At 36.7% G+C, this 22,930-nt stretch overlaps 2 protein-coding genes across 3 annotated transcripts in view; both read right to left on the reverse strand.

Annotated features, from left to right (window-relative positions):
• Nucleotides 1-11,995, reverse strand: part of BTBD9 (BTB domain containing 9) — a 139,361-nt gene extending 127,366 nt beyond the window's left edge. For both annotated transcript variants that reach the window (XM_085320617.1, XM_085320606.1), the window contains exons 1-5: nucleotides 11,915-11,995; nucleotides 9,921-10,088; nucleotides 4,793-5,000; nucleotides 3,099-3,462; nucleotides 785-1,049 (exon numbers count right to left, since the gene is read on the reverse strand). In XM_085320617.1, coding sequence (XP_085176743.1) covers nucleotides 785-1,049; nucleotides 3,099-3,462; nucleotides 4,793-5,000; nucleotides 9,921-10,002 — 919 coding nt within the window. In that variant the 5' untranslated portion in view covers nucleotides 10,003-10,088; nucleotides 11,915-11,995. The remainder of the gene's footprint in view (nucleotides 1-784; nucleotides 1,050-3,098; nucleotides 3,463-4,792; nucleotides 5,001-9,920; nucleotides 10,089-11,914) is intronic.
• A 916-nt stretch (nucleotides 11,996-12,911) lies between these two features.
• GLO1 (glyoxalase I) lies at nucleotides 12,912-22,930 on the reverse strand. The gene is given in 7 exon segments (XM_085320626.1): nucleotides 12,912-15,024; nucleotides 15,027-15,095; nucleotides 17,096-17,185; nucleotides 18,289-18,356; nucleotides 19,238-19,378; nucleotides 21,646-21,728; nucleotides 22,807-22,930. Coding segments are annotated over 7 exon segments (573 nt in total). The 5' UTR covers nucleotides 22,888-22,930; the 3' UTR covers nucleotides 12,912-14,983.

The raw sequence follows: 22,930 nt of genomic DNA on the forward strand, positions 1-22,930 counted from the left end.
GATTTTTTAAACATTAACTCAGATGTTTAAATATTAATACCTGCAACTTCTAAGAGAGAACAAAGAGGAGATGCAGTTCTAAGAAAGCAATTTTCCATTTCAGGTCTCATCCTTCATGACTGAGATACTACAGTGCAGGTTCCAAAAGATCATTTAACGTTATTTTGCACTCCAGGGCAAATACTCTTTATAACTCACCCATTAAATAGCAAATAAACAATTTCTTTATAAAACGTTCTGCTAGGCATTACATGTTCTTGCTAAATTAACATAGAGCACAGACAACAAAAATTAAATAAAATGCTTCAAGCATTTTAGGCTTCTGTTATATAGTTTCGGGAAACACATTGTACGGGCAAACACGAGAAGCAAGACAAAAGTCAAAAATAAGGTAAAAAGCATTTAAAAATTCTCAAAATAAAAAAGATAGCATCATTAAAATATGCTGAATATCCTAGAAGAGATGCATTCTTATGTTTAGTATTTTCGTAAAACAGTAAACAGTTTAATAAAACAGTATTTCTTCAAGAAAAAAAGCTCACTACAATGTATATGTCTGAACAGTATCCAATATACCAATAAGGAAATATGCTGAATAGTATTACTTACTATTTGAGGAATTCCAATGTCAAGAATAGTACATAAAGATATATTTCATTATATAAGCCTTTTACAAGGAGTAATAATAGATAAAAACTCAAAAAACATATTAAGCACATCCTCCAGATAATTATAGTCTGTCCCTCACCAATCAGAAAAAAAATTTAAAAAGAAAGATGCTCACTTAACATGCCCCTGTAGTTGAGGTCCATGTCCCGACTCTCAGAACGAATTTTAATGGCATCTAGGATGGCATCAGGTGACAACAATCCAGAAGGTCTTACAACATTTAGCAGTTCTGTTAGACTCATTAGCGGCAAACGTACTGCTTGCATGATTTCAGCATGGTTTTCCTTGGGGTTATGTTTACACCAATTCATCAAAGCTTGGAAAATGTCCTTCTCAGGAGCTGCAAATGAATCCCTTAGTACAATATTTAGGAGAGCAGCCTAGAAAAGGAAAAAAACATCAAGGAAAAAAAATAAAGTCAAAGAAAATTAAAATCTAAAATATAGCAAAAATTAACAGATGTTTTAATTGGAAGTTATTAAAAATAATTCCCGAGGAGTGTCTAAAGCTATTAATTCAGAGAAGCAGTCAAAGTTTCCTTAAGATTCCTGAATTCTAATCTAGTTTCTCAGATTTAAAAAAGAAAAAAGCTTTCGGTTTCAGTATTGTATTTATGGTTCATATGTTCTAGCTACTTATGCAAGAATCATGCAGTCTTTGAAATAAATAACAGGCAATATTAAAAACCAAAAACCATCAGGAGAAATACGACAGAACAGAACTGTGGAAAACTTCAAGTGAATTTTATTCCAAGTTACTGCTTTAGATTTCCTTGGGAATTTAAGAAGTTATTTTTAGATTTGGCAGAATGGTGCAAAGTATTCCTTCAAACACAGGCTGATAAAACTGATGATAAAATCAATTGTGGCTTGCAATCACCTTTTTAAACCTAAATAGTTAGAAATGGTTTGTTTTCCTCTTTCGTCTCTCTTTTGGGATGAACTTAGTATCAACAAATTCTCAGTAGCTCCTTTTCATGTGAAAACAAACACTGATTGCAAACTGAGAACAAAAGAATAGCTTTTTGATTTTCATTTAGTAAGGAGAACAATCAGGAGTTTGCCTCAGGAAAGAACATTCCTCTTTTACATGCCAGGACTGACTCTGCCAAAGACAAGAAGTACGTGCTTCCTGATGAACAAAGTTAGTTTGCTAATTTTTGTTCACCTTGACAACATGCTCTAAATACACTAATCTTTATTAAACAATCATTCTTTCAAGGTATGAGGCTGCTTCACATGCATACCATGTGAAAACACTGTAGCACTATTAGATCCAGTACAAGAGAGACATGGAACTACCAGCCACAAAGATGCCAGCGGACTGGAGCATCTCCCCTACAAGGAACAGCTGCGAGAGCTGGGCCTGTTTAGTCTGAAGAATAGAAGACTGAGAGGGGATCTTAGTAACATCTACAAATACCTTAAGGGGAGATGTCAAGGGGATGGGGCCAAAATCTTTTCAGTGGTGCCATGTGACAGGACAAGAAGCAACAGGCACAAACAACCACAGGAAGTTCCACCTGAATATGAGGAGGAATTTCTTTACTGTGAGCGTGACAGAGCACTGGAACCAGTTGCCCAGAGGGGTTGTGGAGTCTCCTTCTCTGGAGATATTCAAAACACACCTGGATGCAGTCCTGTCTAATGTGCTCTAGATGACCCTACTGGAGCAGGGGTGGGTTGGACTAGATGATCTCTAAAGGTCCCTTCCAACCTCAACCATTCTGTGATTCTGTGATCCAGCTCAACAAGGTTCATGGCAGAGCAATTTAAACATTTCAATGGCACAGAACTCTCTCAGATTCCTACACAAATATTTACACAACTAACATGAAAAAAGAGACCCTCCCCCAAACCGCATAATGCTCCCATATTCCATGATTTTGGAATATGACAACAATCAGCAATGAGTATAAATCACAGCAACCTCCAAGGTGCTTTAGTTTACACTGAAGAAAGTTACCCTTCACAGAGACAGCCTATATCAAGAAATTAACAGAATGGGGTATCTTCTGCTATCTTCTCAAGTCTTTTACTTTATATCCAGTAGCCAGTTTTCAGAAACCAGATAATATTATATCAAGGACAGATTAAAAAAGAAAAAGTAAGATTAGGTTGCCCATTCCCACCTATTAGAGTACTCTATTAGCTTTATATATATATATATATATATATATATATATATATATAAAAAACTATACTGACAGGTTGGAATTAAATACATTAAAAATTCAGAATGGATCACCAGGATTTTCATTTCTCCTTGGTTCAAACATTTCCAACTGCCACAGTTTCATTAGCATATAGTGATATCTGTTAATAAATCCGTAAACTTTCACTTTACGATAAAATACTAATGGTAGCATAAAACAGAGTAAAATTAACTTTCCTGACCAAAAAAAAAAAAAAAAAAAAAAAAAGATATACCTTAGAAAGTGATAGGAAGCCTTCACTAGAGAGCACCTCTTGGGCATTTCTATCCATGAACATACAGCACATACAAGTTAATTTGGGAAGTGAATAAAGACTGGCAACATCAAAGGTCATACAAACATTCTGAATATTAAGTATGGTGCAAAGATACTCAGATGTGGAATCCTCCAGTTCTGGAAAGCCATATTTATGTGCTAGGCTTAAGAAGTCTAGGAGGACCTCCTCCTTCTCATCTCGTAGTGTGGCACGACCAGTGTAAATATATTTCAGCAGCATTGTAAATGCTTCTGCAGTGGTGTCCTGAAGAGGAATTTCTGCTTCAGGCTGAGATTCTCTCATTCCGCCGTACAATAATGCTCTATTAAAAAGATAAAATTTGAGATATTTACATTCTAACAACACTTGCACTACTTAAAAAAAAAAAAAAAANAAAAAAAAAAAAACAAACAAAAGAAACAGACCAAAAAAATAGAAACAAGAATATATGGCTTTACAGCAGTCCCAAAAGAGGTAGGATAAAGTAAGTATTTTTATATAAAAATTTATAAAAATTATAAGTTATATACATTATACTTAAAATATATATGTTTTATTTATACTTTTATTCTATATTTTTATAAAAATACAAAACTATTTAAAAAATATAAATAAAAAAGAATTTAGGAAATTAGAAAAGAAAAACTCTTATGCTTGGTATTTAAAATGCAGATCTGCTCTTAAAGCAGTTGCACAGGAACAGAATTCTAATGTATCATGTTTTTAATCTCACAGAACAATTGCTCCATCGTCACTTGAAACAATAATTTATAAAGCAGAAGTTCATATATCATCCCGGCACTTTTTTACTTCCTCACTGAAAGCACTAAAACAAACACCCCCACCAAAACACAAACACAATAAAAACATCTAATTCTAAAAACCTTTCAGAACACAAGTGAAATCACCATAATAACAGGGTCAGATTAGTAAATCTCAGGATTGTTGATCCTCTGCTTCTTACTCTAAAACCAGCACATAGCAACTCTGCTGAAGTGCTGAATCTTGGAAAAAAAATCAACACATCAGTGACACATTTTTTAAAATATGATAAGCAGTTTGAATACAATTTACATTCACATTTCAGCTGAGTATCAGCTTATCCCTCTGACAAAATTAACTGGCAGAGGACTACCAGGAAGTATAGTTAATTGTATTTAGAGTGAAAATGCCCAGCTCTTTAAAAGGAGCGGGGGGAAGCTGGATTAGTCTACTTCTACCTTTACTCTTTATTTTTAAAAAAAAATATTTTACCAATTTAACCTGCATCAGCCAGTCCTTTTTACATGCTCAATTTCAGTATGTCAACATTAAAGTTTTCAATGAATGTTTCCACAGCAGCATACCAACCACACTCTGAGAAACTGCAACAATTTTATAGCAAAGTTTTTTGTTCTGAAGTTAGTTTCACAAATTCAAGAGAAAGATGACTTCAAAGTCCAATTTAATGAAGGTCAAAAGAATAACATCATGACATGTTATTTATCTTTTTATATCCGGACACAATCATTTGATGTGCTGGGAAACATTCACACAGAAAAGGTCACGCTCAATGGACAGATGATTACACATTGAAAAGTTCATAGAGAAACAATGTTTATCTTATCCGCATGAAAATTTCCTGTGAGTCTTGACAAAAAGCTATACTTCACCTGAAATAATGGCACCTAGCAGCCAGGATCACTCTGTGTGCTGGAAAACGTTTCTTTTCCACAATAAAGGTAACATCACTATATTCTTCCCCATTCATTAGAGCACCAATATGCTCTGACAGAATGTGAACATGGTCAATCTCACCCACAGCTGTGTAAGGGCGAAGTGGATGGCTGTTACTCATCTTGGAGGGATGATACTGGTAGCCTAAAGGGAAAAATAAAATAACCAGCATTATAAAGCCACATTAAAAAATGACAAAGATCAAATCATAACCATGAAAATAAGTGAATAATATAAATTCTAAATCTTATTCCAGGGTAATCAAATTATAATTCAGTTATAACAGGACTCAATTCAGTTAGCATCCATTCTTTTCACAGCAAATATTTCAGAGAATTCCTTCACCTCACTACTCTGTCAATCCATCTACTCAAAATAAAAAAAGCTTCCAACAAAAAGAATTAAAAATTAAACAATTTTAAGTAAAACTACCATTCAAAAACAATTTATCTGAATTAAAATGCTCATAAATTACAGAAAAATAATTTGATCAAAGAAGCTTAGTCTTAACTTTGAAATCTCTACTGTAATTTTATCAGTAATAAGTAAAATTATTGGTGTTCATAATTCATTCTTGTAGAAATCTAATTAACTTTCCAGAATTTATAATGACTTCTAATAATTAATATACAAAGTTTGTCAAAGAGCAAAGTTTCACAATGTACAATTTGTTTTATTCTTTCTGCTCAGTTTTCTTGTTCTTGTTGTTGTTGTTCCCTCATATTGAGGAAAATAAAACCACAATAAAACCTCGGTATCATAAATGTAGCACACTACTGATTTACAATACAGATGAACATGCTATTCATATCTTCTATAGAATCATTTTGTTATTTCTTAAATCATAAGGATTTTCTTTTTCTTAATTTGTTTATTTATGCATCTAAGACTCTAGGTAGTTTCACTGAAAAAGGCATTCACAGCAGAATTCAAGTCTTAAATCAGTTACTTTTATTTCTTATAGTAGAGTTTACTTCTAAATAAGATCAAGTTAGCTGTTTCAAATAATAATTCAACTATACTTTCAAATACTTTCTGTGCTGCAGGAGCTGGCCACTTTTCAAAAATGGGTGTGTACTTAGTACTCGGGAAAGACAGTGTGCCAAAAGTAACAGCAAAATGATAAAATCACACACTGTGCATACCTACCATTCATCTAGAAAAGGAAATATTCACGACATTAATGCATTTATGTAGCTATATATAAAATGTGATCAGAAAATACACATCTGTTTCCAGTTACTTCCATTCCTACAGAAAAGCCTAACATATATTGGGTTAAGTATTATTTTCACTTCCATAATACCTGAAATTAAGAGACTGTAGAATTGCAGCCAAAGAACTTGCAAATAAACTAATCAGAAAGGGTATAAATAGAAAATAAAATAAGAGAAAGACAGATACAACATACTAAATCGATAATATAGGTCACAGCGCAAATAGGAACAGGACTCAGCTTTCCTCAGGCTCTCTCTACCATTTGAATTAGAAGCCATGTGTTGACGCGGACATCACAGATACTGGATGCTGTCTATCTATGAACACAGGATACTATATAAAGTCATCCTTTTATCCTAACAGGAGAATACATTAGTTTTCATGTATTTTTCATAGTAACAGATTGCTTCTTCTGCTTGCAGGGGCTAACTTGCAATTAACTAAGGCAACTCTGCACCGAATAGATTCATGTAACAGATATACTTCCACTAACATTTATTTTTCAACAAGCACAAATAACTTAACTCATAACAATCAAGTTGAATCCATTTATACTAGCAGTAATATTCATCACAACATAAAAATTATTTGAGAGTTTATAGACCATAATAGAACTGAAATGTCTTCAAAATGTAAAGCTCTATTACACCAAAGGGGCAAACAAAAGAACATATCAACTGCAAATCTAAGGTCTGGATACTCCTCAATACTTGTATAACTTACCATTCTAATTGCTGTTATTTTCATTGTTACATGCAACAGTCAGGCAATCCAATTACAAGTGTTACATATTATCAAGGAATTGTGAACTATCAGGCTTCTAATAGTTCCAGTTTTAATTCATTAGGAATGTTCTCTTATGATACTTCATTTATATATATATATAATACACACACACATATAAAATACTACTTGCATGTTTGTTTTTTAAATCTATTTTTACTTTCATTTTTTCTATATTTTACTTTTTTCTTCATATACTTCCCTCTCTGAAAGAATGAGCAGACACCCCACAAATAAAATTGAGATACTATAAAAGTGAAAAAGGAAAGTCATTGGTTGCAAATCAGCTTTACTCACAGCAGCTGCTTGTCATGCACCAACAAGGTAAAAAGTTTAATAATTTTTTTTTTCCATTTTATGTAAAAGATCAAAAGAACACTTTCATCTCAAGGTTATATAAACCTACCTCCCAAAAAGAATCAGCATATAGAATGAGGGACACTCAATAATAAGTCAGTGATGACTTAGTCTTTATATACACCAATACCCTGGATTAAATGGTAAAAGCAGAAATTTAGAGAACCCTATACGTCAGCTGCAGTTTGTTTCATAGACATTCAAGGTTCTCAGAATTGTCACAATGTACAAAACATAGTCTAGAAAATGATGCAACAACCGCAAAACTACAATGAGATGTTTATTGCACTTCTGGTTTGAGAGTTGTTTAGTAAAGACTAGTACTAAGTCACTTTCCTCCCTCTAATTTTGGTTATCACTGAAGAGTTATCTGAAAAACAGCACTGTTTCAATAAAATAAACAGCTGCTTTTATATCAGACACAGAATAAGGAATTTAAGAAATTGTTCACGAGTATTCTGGAAATCTGTAAATAAAAGATGAATGAAAAATGTTTACATAACTGATAACCCTATTTAAACTTTCAAAATAATTTATGAAAAACAAATTAGTAAGTATACAGACTGATGCAAGAATTCAAAACTTTCTGAAGTCAGTCTGGACTATAAAAATAGAGCAATAAGCCTCATTTCCTTGAGACATTTCAATACTTTATCATCCATTTGTACCCATCAAGATAACACAGATTTTGTCTGAATTGAACAAAAGGAATTTTCTTAAATATAATTTTCTAAAATTTCTGATTTTCCTAGAAATAGGAATCATGATGGTTCTGAGCTGACTTGGAACTATTCGAATAGTGTTTTAATATTTTGAAATGTATTACTTCAGAAAACATTTTACTGTGTTTTAAAGAACAAGTAGGTTTTTTAATAGAAATCACAGCAAAATACTATTTTAAATACAATTTCTATTACCATAGACTCACAGAACACTGGCAGTGTGACCGTATGGCTACTGCACAAACATAACATTGTATCAAGTCATATGGCTTGCTCTGTAATGGATATATTCCTGTTCTTTTACAAATAAATAATTTGTTCCTATATGAGTTTTGGTACACTAAGCTGACATCTCAGGAAATAAAGGGGTTTTTGTAATTACTTCAACATACACACAGAGAGAAAAAGCAAGCAAATACTTTGATTCTGTCAGAACCATAGCACAGGACACATAACACTCCTTTATACTCTGAGTAACAGAATAATAATGTTGACTAAGACAGAAAATTGTACCAGAAGGGGGAAAAAATACATGTTCTAATAATACCACTGTTCAGGCTGAAGTTTTTAATTAAGTTAGCGAAGAATTTTAAGTTTACTCATGTCGGCCCAAGTACTAACAGTAAAATGACTAGTATTATAATTTGATGTAAGCCCATAAAACTAATTCTTTGAATAAAAGCTTGGTCACTATTTCTTCAGTTTCACATGAAATGGAATAATGTTTAACTAGAAATGTTTGGTTTTTTAATTATTTTTAACTTTCATCAAGGTTTTAAGAAACAAAAGCAGCATTAATATTTCTAATTTAATTACAAATCTTAGTAGTATATTCTGGTCTAACAATACCAGCAAAAGTGTAAATCAGTGTAAATCTTGAAAAGGCCTTGTGGAACGCTCGTAAGAAAGAAAGATACTGAATTTATAGAAGTGCCTCCCTAGCTTAAAAAAAAGCATTAAGAAGAAAACAATCAACACTTTATTCAAGATAATCCTTATGATTACAGAAAGCCTTCCTGTATTTTTTGAAGATCATTAATTCAGCAGTCCTGAGTCTTTAACTTTCCAGAATACGCACTTCATTAACACAGCTTCATGATATTTCATAAACATTCTCTCTTGTATGAAACAGCCACAATATCACAGAGAGAAAGAAAGTTTTTCATAAAACTACACAAAACCTGAAATCTAAAATACAGTAAGGCATTATATCAGATTGAATTATATATGAATGACATCCACTGATACCTGCTTCATGAGGATGTTTACAGCATCAAGAAAAATAAAGAAACCAACTAAACCAAAACATCACACTAATGCTATTATTCGCATCAAATAGTCTGTATGAGAACTCCATAATGCACACAGTATGTTAAAAAAATGTAAATTATTTCAATAAAAAAACCCAAAAATTCTTAATATCATATTAATAACTAAGTCTGTATGCCTGAGGAAGCAACTGCTTCTGTTTAGCATCCAATAATAACGTAACCCATGTAATATGAATTTATTTATGTAGATGTTGAAAGATAATTTCAAGTAAATGTCATTCCCAGGTTTTAACTCTCACCTCCAACCCTACTGTGGTGAAAGGAATGGAGAAAAAAAAAAAAAAAGAAAGAAAGAAAGAGAGAGAGAAAAAAAAAGAACTTATCGTCCTATTTTATCAAATCATTTCATGACAGCATTACAAACTACAGCATTTTGACTTAAAGTACATGGAAATACATGCAGGGCTTATTTGCAAATACATTCTAATTGCTTAAGTACTATAGTGTTCACACTTAACATTTTGCTCTGAGATGTACTTCTCTGATAGGATGGCAAGACTAAGTTTATCTGTGTACAAAGAACAATGTTTTGGAGTTCAGATAATGCGTTCATACAAATACAAAAACACTTGATCCAACATGGTTAAAAATGGCATACAACTAAAGCCTGAAACTGAATCTCAAAAAAAAAAAAAACACATTTGCTCACTTACCAGTAAAGCTGTCTGAAGATCTATAGTGGACGTAGCCTGTGGGCAGATGAGCAACTTCCTGAAAATTAGGGTTCTTTGCCATTCTGAACAACAAAAAGATTGAATAGCAAACTCATGGAAACGCTATTCAGCAACGTCCAGCTGCACAGTAACAGATGTACCATATTCCTGAAAAAATGCATGAGACATATCATCAAAATAGGGGGCATGTGGCCCATGGCCAAATTGATTCACAGAATCATAGAATCAGTAAGGTTGGAAGGGACCTCTGGAGATCATGTTTCTCAGATTTTTTTTAAAATAATTTTTATAAACCTTTGTTCTATGGGAAAACACTTAATAACATTAGAGTAGAACACTAGAATTCCTTTTTTTGAGCTGTCATTATTTAATTTTGACCTTTTTTAAAAAAAACTGTCACAAATGACAATATTTTGATATTGAATTGTTCATGATAAGACACAAAAACTTCATTCTGGCTGTCACTCTAGCTAAAACATCAACGTTTCTGACTGCACTATATTCCAAGATGAATCTCTTAAGAAAACAAGATCTATGCAAAGTGTTTCACACATCTTATTCCTCAAGTATGCAAAATTCTGTAAGTATTCTTGTCTAGTTTAAGACAAGAAATCTCAGTATCTCTTTTATGCTACTTAAGGCGGTTGCAAATCTTTCTCCTGTGCAATCTTATAATCTTAAGAGCAGGAACACAAAACAAAACTGTAGGGTGTAGAAACATTGAAATATGGAAACATTATATATTTAAATACAATATCAAACAATGATTCTCTTCAATATATCAACTACTATTATTCTCATACCTGCTAAAAGAAAAAATAAACTATATTTAAATTGCTAAACAGATGATACCTTGATCTACAAATTCTCTAACAAAAGATAGTCTAATCTTCTTTAAGGTATATGTTTAAGAAAGGAAGGAAGGAGAAGGAAAAAAAATATTTTTACGTAGTCTCATAAACAGGAAAGTAACCACACCTCAATCCAGCAAACTAGAAACAGTTGTCCAACAAAGAAGATATCCTAATCAATACTCTGGGGGGAATAACAGGGACACTTAAATATTTGTTCCCATACGCAATGTGCGTTATTAAATGGGCTTGTATTATTAAAACATATGGTAAAATAATTTACAAGAATTCTTGCATATTTGTTTTAGATAAGTATTAGTGAATACATCCCAACAGAACAGTGTGTTTCATGCACTAGATTTACAGGTTTATAACTAGAAGACACATCAAATACACCTGCATAGACAGTAGGTCTATTTTAAAAGAAAAAAAAAATTAAGCAATGCCACAATGGTTTGGGGACAGTTAGACACAATGCATTTTAAAAATAACGCAAGCTAAGTGCATTGCAGGGAAAGCAAAGAATAGAGGCAGACTGTTCACAAGTTAACATCAAGCATTTTTATTTTATGGTAATCTGACACTTTCCTCTATGTCAAAAGTAATTTTCACGAATCATAGCAGTACAAAAAACGCTATATACATAAAAAAAACCGACCGCAAAAGAACCTGCTAAAACCTTTTGAGCACTACAATAACGCCTAAAAAAAAACCCACCCACGGCACCGTGTACTTAAAAATGTCTACGGGCAAGCGAAAAGGCAGGTGGAAAGGGAGCGTCCCATGCAGACGGCAGCAGAGAAGGATGAGACAAAATGAAGGTCACAGACGGAGAAGTTAGGGCTGACGTCCCCCTAGAAGTTGCATTTCGTTCCTGCAACTGGTAGGTGCCGCAGAGACGGCCCGGCCCAGGCCGGCCCGGCCCGCCGAGGCCTCCCTCCCAGCTCCCCAGCCCGCGCCGAACGGCGCTGCAGGCGCGGCCCGCTCCTCTCCGACAAAACCCCAGCAGCTCTCCGCTGCCGCTCTGCGCTCCCCGGCGCCGCCCGGCCCGGCTCCGCCGCCGAGGAGGCCTCGGGAGCTGCCCGGCGCGGCGGAGAGGGCCGCCCCGCCCCGGGAACTCACCGGCCCCGGCGGCGGCAACGACGATAGCGGCGGCGGCGGCGACAGCGGCGGCAACGCCTCCACCCCCGCGCCCGCCGCCGTCGCTACGTCAACCGGCGCGCCGACGTCACTTAGCAACGGCAGCCGCCCTCCTGCGCGCTGACGTCAGCGGCGGCGGCGCGCGCGCTTGCGCAGAAGCGCGTGTGTTCGCCGGCGGGTTAGTTCAAACGCCCTGTCCGCGGCGAGCGGCAGCTCCCGCCAGACCCTCCCCTGCTGGCACCCCTCCTGCAGGCCAGATTCCTGCCTGCTTCGTTCAGCCTTAAGACTCGAGCGTGAAACTTTCTGCCCTAAACCCGTAGGTGTTAGGTTAGGTTTTCGACTCTTTCCGGTCGAAACGAGCGGGAAGCTGCTGCTGTCCATAAGGAGAATGTGGACTTACCTCTGTACGAAAATAAGATAACTTTTCCATTTCTACTGCTTGAACCGAGCATTAACTTAACAAACTGAGACCCTCCAATTGGAAAAGCACTACATGCTACTTAGTCATTTAGCAGAAGAGAACTGTTCCCTCAGAAGAGGCAAAAATAGCATTATGTCTATAATCAATACAAACATTAAACATAATCTTACATTTAAAATCTTGTAATAGCTGATGCAGGCTAAGAGAATCAACATAGATATTTCTCTATTCTTGCATTTCACAGCTGAAAATAGTGGTTTCACTGGTGTATGCCAGATAGAAGTAGGGGTGGTTGTTGTGTGTTTTTGTGTGTGTGTGTGTGTGGTTTTGGGGGGAGTAAAAAGTATATCTTGTTATATCCTGTAATATTTTTTTACTATTTTCTTCTGGCACTGTACATAAGTAAAACCTATTTTGCTCTTGTCCCTAGAAATTATATAGACTAAGTCAAATCATTATTTCCTGGCGTTAAAGATAGTTGCCTTTGCCATCTAAACCTCATCTGCTATCAGTGGTCTGATTTGCCATGTACATAAAAACCAAGGGTCACTCCAAGAATTAGTGAACATGTTCAGAATAAGTTTTATTTCAAAAGCAGAGAACTTTGCAAGCAGACTACTGCCTTTTATCCACCTAACTACTCACGCATGCCCTCTGACTCTCACCCAGCTCATGAGCCATCCCTCCCTTAATTACCGGATTCCACACAATCGTGTCAGTAGCATTTCCAGTCACACCTGTACTTTGAAGCTTAGTGAAACAAGTCTTGATGAACTTTTACAAAAGAACAATGTAGATTAAACACAATCTGTCCTCCTGAAGTTAGATGCTTATAGGCATTTCCTTGCCAATACTTTATGAAACTCTTCAGATTAAATATTCGTAAGTGTTGAAATAAAAAATAAACTAATTTTAGGCAACTTTACTTAGACCAGTATTAGTCTAAAGAACTTCCCTATGCACACAATCTAATGCAAGATACTGAATGGTGAGGAACTGCAGTTAGCACTTTTGTTTCAGTTCAGTTGTACTTCATTTTAAATTTCAATTTCAGAACACAAGCAAGAAAAGAGATGTATGTAAAAACACGGTTTAGCCATCAAAGTGCACATAAGCTGCAAACAGCTGAGTGCTCTGTCTCACTGCTGTAGCTCTTACCCTTCTTGGCACTTCTCCTACTGGCTACAAAACTTCAGAAGACAAATCATACTAAAGCTATGCTACAATATTCTTCAAACACTAAAGCCCTCTAATTGGTGCCGCAAGGTTCTTTCCAATGCTGCATCCTTTTTTAATGGAGTAAGGTGAGGTTTCATGAGTCAGCTGGACCAACCTAAATTGCTGCTAAAGGGAGCCAGCCCTAATTTGTTGTTCTGGAAACTGAGGAGCCTTGAACCGACTCCTGTTCTGCTTAACAAAGTGGCATAAAACAGCATTCAAGAAAATCTTTACCAGTTCAGGAAAATGAATCAGCCTGCTGGGAGGCTGGGTTGGAGAGTGGAGGAGTGCCACAGTTAAGAGGAAGATGACAGTGAGAGCATGTGGTGACAGCTATTAAGATAGCTCAGTTTCTCAGGAGATCCCTCTTTAAACAGTGAAGACAACTATACTGTCCCTCCCAAAATATCCTAATGTACAGAAGAACAAATCAACCTTGCAGGAACAAGACAGGGAACAGGCTAGGCTGGAAGTACAGGAGGGGCAAAACAGAGAATGCAAATATGGAACAGTGTTTAGTGTCGCAGAAAAAGCAAACTTGGCATATATCCAAGTCGGAGAAAGAGTCTGCTGTATATGACACCAGTAAAGCATGACCCAAAGCACAGTATGCACTTAAGTAGAGACCATCTAGAAAACATCCTTTAAAGGACAATTTAAAATATTTGTTTCATATAACAAAAAAAAAGGAAAAAAAAAAAAAGAAAGATTATCTTTTGAGTTGCAGTGTAAACTCCTCATGAGTTTATGGTTGCTTTAGCAGCTGCAGGCAGTGTCAAGCACACCATTTTTACTCATTTCCAAGTGTAAAAAATATTGTCTTGGATTCAGTTTTATGAATGATTCTTAAAGTGGAGATCTCTGGAATTGCTGGATTCGTATGCACTATCTTGTCAAGCTGAGGCATACAGAACTAAGAAGAATTCTTCAGGTAAAGATGTATGGCAAACTCAATTTATGTTATTAACACTGTTTTCTGGTATTTTTAAAAGAATATAGTAGAAAGCAAATGCAATAGTTCATACATTTCCATTTTCACTTATCTGAGCCCAGGAATTATTGTGGCACAGTTATTATTACTGTGCATTACCATTAAATTAATACAACATTCCACTAATTAAGTCTCACAGGCATGGGCTTCATCTTCACTACGATACTCTCAGTTCACAGTCCACATCTTTTATAGCTAGGTCTCCTCTCAAGAAAAGGATTCATGAACCAAAATAAATAGCCCTTCTGATATCTAAGATTCAACAACTAGCATCACAGCACAACAAAGGGGAATTCAAGAACATTGAGGTTCCTGGGGACAGTTTGGAGGAGACTCTGAACACAATCGATTCTTCTCAATTAAGTGAGAATTTCACAAATGCTGTTATAGATTTCTCCAGGGGACTGAAAGCGTGCATCTCTTATACAATATACTTTTTCAGAACTAAGTCAGAGTCACCATGTGGTTAGGATTCAAAATCTCAATCCAGTAGCCATCAGGATCCTGAACAAATGCAAGTCCTTTCATTTTGCCTGTAAGAAAAAAAAATAAGACTACATGAATAATTCGTAATCCAAATATGACTATTTTAGAAAATAGATTATTTTTTCCCTTTTGCATGACAAAAGAAGTAGCGCAAATCTAGACCAGCAACGTGGCCTTGTGGCAAAAAAGGACAATGGTATCCTGGGTTGTATTAGTAAAAGTATTGCCAGAAGGTCGAGGGAGGCAATCCTTCTCCTCTACTTAGCCCTGATGAGGCCATAGCTGCAGTGTTGGGTCCAGGTCTGGGCTCCCCAGTACAAGAGAGATAAGGAACTAGTGAAGCGAGTCCAGCAAAGGGCTACTAAGATTATTAAGGGACTGGAACATCCCTCATATGAGGAAAGGTTGAGAGAGCTGGGACTCTTTGCAGAAAAATGGAGAAGACTGAGGGGGAATTTCTTTCATGTGTATATGAAAAAGTGGTGCCCACTGACAGGATGAGAGACAACAGGCACAAAATGAAATGCAGGAAGTTCTGTCTGAACATATGGAAAAGCTTTTTGAGTGTAAGGGTGCCTGGAGAGGTTGTGGAGTTTCCATCCTTGGAGATATCAAAAAGCCATTTGCATTAGTTCCAGGGTAACGTGCTATGCGTGGCCCTGCTTGAACAAGGGGGTTAGACTAGATGATCTCTAAAGGTCCCTTCCCATCTCAACCATTCTGTGATTCTGTACTTTCATTCTTTCCTATGTTACTGAGTCAAGTCTCTTAGCCTGCTCCACAAACAATGAATGCAGTCTAAAACCTCTTTCTCCTTCTCCTCAGCATCTGCTGTATTATTTCTTAATGCTAAAAAACAAATTTTGCTCGTTTCTCCTCCTCTTGCTTGGCTGTGTCAAGGGTTCTTTTTGAGAATTATTCCATTAAGTCCTAGCTGCTCCTCTTACCTACTTAGAGCTGTGCAGTGACACAGAATCAAAGTCAACAGCTCTCATTTCAACCATCTCTTAGGTTCATCAGGTGCTGACCAAATTAAAAACGGCTCAGAAACTCTAAAATGTTAGCAATATTGAGCTCATTTCTTAAATCAAGAAACTCGTGTTCAAGTTAGGTTTAGCAATACGCTTTGTGTATTCACACAGCTTTATCTGAGAAGACAGTGAATAATATGAAAAGCATTTTAAGTCTCCTTTCTGTACTAATGTCTCTGTAAGTACAGGCAGCAATCTAATTTGTATAGCCAGAAGAAAGGAGGAGTATCACAGATCTGTGCATGCTGCTGGGTGGTAAATGCCTGTTTTGGAACATGTCGGTAATAAAACTGTCAAGAGGTCTCTTCAAAGAGGAGAATCCAGCTGAAGAATGCAAGACTTTTCACCACTGATTTCAGCATTTTATATTAACTAAAAGAGGATACTATTTATGTACTCTCTAGGAACAACTTTTAGTTGTGCATCAAGCATTTTGGTTAAAAGTTATACAAGTCAAATAGAAATATCCTCATTCATGTACATCATACCAAGGCTGACAGAACAGTTCAGATAAAATGACTAAAAGGTGGGTTTTAGTAAATTTAAAGATGTTAAAGAACAACAAAAATTGCCAGAAGAGTTGAAAGCTACTCAGTTTTAATGGGTGAGGGTAGTTACATCTTCCAAGTCACTTCATTTTAATATGAAAATAAGCAAATAAGTGTTAAATATCTGAATTTGGCCCATAACAGAGTAAAACCTGTAATAACTCTAGGCAATATTATATATAGTAGAGTAAGACATCAATAGAGCACATGAATTTCAGTGAAGATCAAACTAAATACAGAATGTACGTCGCTAGGCTGATTAACAATAGTTACTGAGATGGCTCTACTATCATTTTCCCCCATTGTGCAAGAGGGAGTAGGGCCAATTAGTTTTAGTATATTTTAAATAGTAAGATTAACTATTAGAAATGTATTATCCAGCTTCCTCTTAAACAAAAATCTACTACATAGAGTATATTAAAAATAAAGAATTAAAAAAATTAACTTGCATTTCTGATTAAGACTTACCATCATCTGGTTTTTTCACAAATTTTACCCCCAGTTCTTCAAACCTCTTACAAGCTTTGTTGACATCAGGGACAGCAATTCCAATGTGTCCTGTGCAACAGGGTAAAAAGATTGAAGCACACTGTAAGTACTGCTGGGTGTTCTAGGAAAAAAGTATGCTTAACATTTCATATTGTGCAAAAAGTTTAGATGCCATAGGTCACATCAGATGTGATTCATCTGATAAAAGCATTATTTTCAGAACAAAAAGCATTTCTACTATTAACATTTTTCTCCTTTAGAAAGTTTTCTTTTTGATGATGCCTTTTTAAAAAAGAACTTAAGAGTTAAAATAGCTCATATTATTTATATGTGAATATTACATAGAATAGGAAAAAAATAAAATTTTCAATCAAATTATTTTGTCTGTATTGCATTCTGGAAGCACATCTATGTACCAGGATTTATTTGCATTTACTCAATTCAACAGCACAGGATTTTATTATTAATGCTGTATTTGTAGAGACTAACATTAGCACTGCTCAAGGCCTCAGCTTACAGATCAATTCAGAAGCTTTAAATGTCAAGTAGTCTGAAATTTATTTAAGTGACCTTTCAAGGACTCAAAATATCAAATCACAGAATTGCTCTCTATCTTGCCACACAAATACTTCTCAGTCCTGCACGCAAACAGAATTCTCCTATCTCAAAATGAGTAGCTAGTATATTATAAAATAGAAATCCAAACTTAAATCAGTCTAAATATTATGATAATCCAATATGCAAGAGCAATTACTGGTTAGTGATAGCATATGTTTGCCACAATATTAAACTTTTTATATAAAACTATAACTGAGGCTTATTATTCTGAAATATATTCATTTACCTATTTTTGTGATCTTTCAGAGTATATATGTTGAAAGAAGAGCAATGATAGACAGGACAGAAGCTCCCATCCTTACTGGTGCTAGTAATTTTTCTTCAAATTAACTACTAAGAACATCATCTCAGCCATGTAAGCTTAGAATTTTTATTCTACTAGTTCTCAAAAAACAATGCCTACAGCACACATTTACCCAATAATCTTTGCACTGTGTTCATATAATTTTTTCTTTTTTTTTTAGTGTCTGAACCCCTGTTTTTCCCAATGAAGGAAGAATGCAGTCACAATAAAATGAAGCTTAGAAACTACACACATAAAACAAAAGACCTACCAAATCCTCTGGGATCTGAATTGCCATTGTGATAGGATTGATTTTCATCATTTTCAGTGCCCCAGTTGCTGTAAAAAGTCATAATTACATACTGAAAAGAAGCATGGATATGACCAAGTCCTAAATGTTCAGTTCTCAAGAGGATAAGTAGCTTCCTTTAAGGACCACCTAGTATTCTGAATCAGCAGAGAATTCAAGTGTTGGCTGCATTCACTCAACTATCAGAAGATTTTCCTATGTCCTATGGACAGCCTTTGGAATAGGACATTGGGGCTAATCCAGTCTTGTTCACATTCTGATAGCTTTTAGGTTCCACATCTGAAAGAGTCAAAGGGGCACTTCTACCTCATTCAAGTTACAGAGGAGGTTGTGCTGCATATGAGTTAGTGACTTATCAGTCACTAGGGAACATAAAGTAAAGTAAATAGATCCTAGGGTTAAACAATATAGTGGGGTATTGGGAGATTCTCTGTGTCTCTGCACTTCTCTCAATTACCATGATCTGAACATTAACAAAATTGCCTTGTGGATATAAAGTCTACATTTTGACTTAATATTTGCTTTGATTGGATTTTACAAGCAATAGTTAATCCTTTATTAGGATGCTTCAGGGGATCCACAGGAAGTTCTAACCAAATCAGTTTTTACTTGACTCTTTTGAAATGTAGCTTTCCCTTCCCAGATGCCCACAAAATTGATACTTAAAGAGTATGCATATTAAAAAGCTAGTAAGTCTTATTTCACACTTAGGTACCATTGTTCACCTATCAGTTTGAAAGAGCTCTGGAGAGAGAAAGATTAAACTTGCCAAGTATCCATGATCTCAGCCACATTTTAAGGCTATATGACAGATACGTAGTTATTACATTTTGTAAAGAATCCAACAGGACTTCTACACTTATGTTTAATCACTTACGTACATGTCATCTCTCACTATATTAATACTTACTGTGTCAGTTCAAGCGTAGCTTTTCTAGAGAACGTCCAAGCTGTTCTCTCAGTTTTATCTTTTGGGATGTCATTTTTATCTTCATATGCCAGGAAATAGAGTGAGAACTTCATAGCAGGAAAGTCAAATTTTTGAAGCAGTCTAAATGGCAACATTTGTTTTGAAATAGTTACTTACAGATGAAAAAAATCAGGTAGCCAGCAAGTACACTAAGATGCATCTCCCATTTAAGAATTATTGCTGCATCCTTTTTGCTTTTCGCACTGTAATCTACATTTCAAAATAGCTACATTTTGAACCATCAAACTGAATCATTCCAGAACACATTATAGGTCTATAAAAATTAGAAGATTTAGATACTAAAAAGCTAAATTACAAGTAACTGAATAAAAAGGTATAAATCCTAGTAAAAGGCTTGAGTCTGAAGTAGCCACTCACTCTTATTTGTACGTATTTCCTCAGGCAAACCCTTAAGTCTATCCACCTCAAATTGTCAGCAAGGAGTAAGAAGATTTACTTTCTAATTTATTCATTGGCACCAGACAATTTAAGACAGTTTAAGAATACAACAGGAGGAAAAAAAATGATAATCAGCATACATTTAAATGAAGTATATTTACATTTTCAATAGTCAGGAATAATGATCAAATTCATATTACACATGAAGATTTAATCAACTAAAATACTTGAGGTCATAAAAAGCTGCTCATAAAATTTCTCCCTTTGTCAAATGCAAGAAGACACCCACTGTCTTATGAAGCAGATCCTACAGAAAACTGCGCAAGATAAAAGACTGCTGGAATGATCTCATGATGAATACAAACTGTTGCAAGCTTCAGAAAGTTTTAGAGAAGACTTCTATTTTCACCTCACTTTTAGAGGTAACATGGCACAATTTAAATCACATTATAAGAACTTTGATCAGAATAAGCAAACATGCAAAACCAATCTAATTTCTTTTCCAGATTACCTCAAGTAGCTGCTCCCACTGAAACAACTTTAGTCAAATTCCCTACTATATAATAAATACCACTTAAGCAAAGTCAAAGTGAGGAATTTACAATTGAATTTCTTATACCCACATCTTAAGCGGAAATACTTTATTTTACATTAGACTGGACTCAATGTCAAGGTGTTTGAAAATATGCTAGAATTTTTTATTGAAATAATTTGTTACAGATGTCAAGAATGTCTAAAGAGCCTTAGTACTGCTAGGTTATGTGATAGATAGCTCATCTTCACAAACACAGAGAGGCAATGGCTGGCAGGGGTACCCTGCCTCAGCTACTCCCAGGCCCCTTACAGGGGAGCAAGCAGCCTATCAGGAGCTCATCTCCACAAGCACAGAAGAGCACAGAGGCACAAGGGCAGGTGGAGAGACCCAAAATATCTACTCAGAGGAATGGACACCCTGAGTTCCTCCTAGGGCTGTTCTAGGACATCATCAGCCCCATGGTCCAGGTGTGAAACCAAGCAAGATGAGTCAAGAGGAGCAGCTCTCTGTAGCACCTTTCAGACTGAGGTAGATGACTGCCTAGTGGTATGGGACACACTGAGGGATGCAGGGAAAGAACATTTGGGGATCGTAAAAGACTTACAATATAAGATGTTTAGGGGAGGAACCAAAGTTGGAGAAAGGGAGGGATCTAGGTCATTTGGGGGGGAACTAACATGAGAAAATAGACAGATATAGAGATAAACAAGGACTGGTCACATGTGAACAGGCCTAGTCAGCACTCTTGTCTGGCAATGCCCTGTGCCTGACAGTGTACTCTGTTTCTATCTTCTTACTAAATTGCTCTCAAACTATTCTCCTGGGTGAGTGACTCTCTATTCTATGTGCACATGTACGTGTTGAGGTTTGAGTGTCAGAAACTGGAATCAGGTATAGAGGTCTGTGTATCTGTGGCTCTAGTTGTGTCAGCAACTAGAGCAAGCGAGGGTATAGCAGTGAGATCGTTAGTGAATATCAAGCTGGACCAGCAAACGGATGAAGTGGCCTGTGAGCCAGCTATGTCTATGAGTCTCTAAGGGCGAGACCACAGGAACAGCTGCCTACCAGAGGGGTCAAGGGAGTACCAGCCAACTGACATCAGTGAGAAGGAAGTAAGCAAGTTGTATGCTGATAATTAATGACCTACTTAAAAGAAAAGAAAGAAAGAAAGAAAAGAAAAAAGAAAATTCTAGTCAAGGCCAATTGTAGTTCATTTGCAACTTAAGCATTAACAGTGCTGTGAAGTTCTCAAAGACTACCAGACTATCCAATTTGGCATTAGCTGATGGGCCAGCATTGTTCATATAGTTAGACCAATTAGTGTAATTACACCCCCCAAAAAATCTTTTCTTTTTAGATGAATATGGTATACTAGTACAAACAAAACTTATTATAGCATGCAACTTTCACTCACGTCATTCCAAGAACTCTTGTATAAAAATCCAGTGACTTTTTAGGATCCTTCACTCTTAACATTGTCTGCTGCAGCAGAAAATCCTGTGGAAAAACATTTCATCATCATGGTTATACATCAACCAGAACTTAATTATGCATATTAACAAAGATGCCAGTTAATAATGAATGTATGTAGCAGGCCCAGAAATAGCAGCGTACTGTATCCAGTATAGACAAAACCTTCTGTCTTGGTCCTAAAAATACAGATTTATATTAAACAAAAATGCCTTTATAACATAAAAATGATATTGAAAGAAAAGCACAAGAGATTTGGTATCTTATCTTTATTATTCTTTTATGAGTTCTACTACATGTGACCTACTTTTGTTTGCAAGCATATTGGATACATGAACATTGGTTAGTGCATAACTGCATACATTGAATTTATCTAAACCTCAACTTTAAGATTTATTATTTTCATTATTTCATTGGGCAAGGGGTTATTTTTTTTTCCCAAACTCAGTGACATCTTGGCACCAAAACCAACCTGCAATACTACTGTACAGGCATTTTTCTTAAACCACTGGAGGGCTTTCTATACCAAGGGCTACTGAATAGCTACATCTGAAAAGCAGATAGTGGGACAGTCTTGAAACTTTTTTTTTTAAATCAGATTCAGAACAACTGAAATGCTATTACAAGGTTCTCCTAACAGGGCAGCCTCTGTTCTGCAGGAGTGGGGTAGAGAGGGTCTGTAACTGAGCTTTGCGGGAATTTTTGCAGTCCTTAATTTTGCGCGCTAAAGAATCGTGCAAGTATCTCGCTATACCGCAGGGGAGCGCAGAGGGGCAGCTCGCTGCCTCGAGCCGCAGCTTGGCGGAAACCCAGCACGCGAGCAGGAGCGCTGGCCCGGCGCAGTAGGCCACTGCAAGCCTGCCGGGGGCAGGGGGTCCCAATAACCCGCTGCAGCGCAGCGCAGCCCGCTCCTTACTGCGGAGACGGGCAGTCGGCCGGGTTTCCGCGGGGGGATGGAGCCGCGCGCCCCTGCGGGCAGCTCGGCGGGGGTTGGGGGGGGGGGGGGGCAAGGGCCGAACCAGTCCCGCCGTAGCAGCCGCGCCGCGGAGCCTCCCGCAGCGCCGGCGCAGGGCAGGGGGCCCCACGGCACCCTCCGGCCCCTCACCTTGGTGCCGGGATCCGGCTCCGAGCAGGCGCCGAAGGCCGCCTCGTCGCTGAGGCCGCAGGGCTCGGCCGGGGCGGCCATGTCGGGAGCGGAGCGGCGGCGGCACCGGGGCGGGGGCGGAGCT

Source organism: Rhea americana, unplaced genomic scaffold, assembly GCF_003343005.1.
Source record: "Rhea americana isolate MKP2758 unplaced genomic scaffold, rheAme1 scaffold_119, whole genome shotgun sequence".
NCBI lineage: Eukaryota > Metazoa > Chordata > Aves > Rheiformes > Rheidae > Rhea > Rhea americana.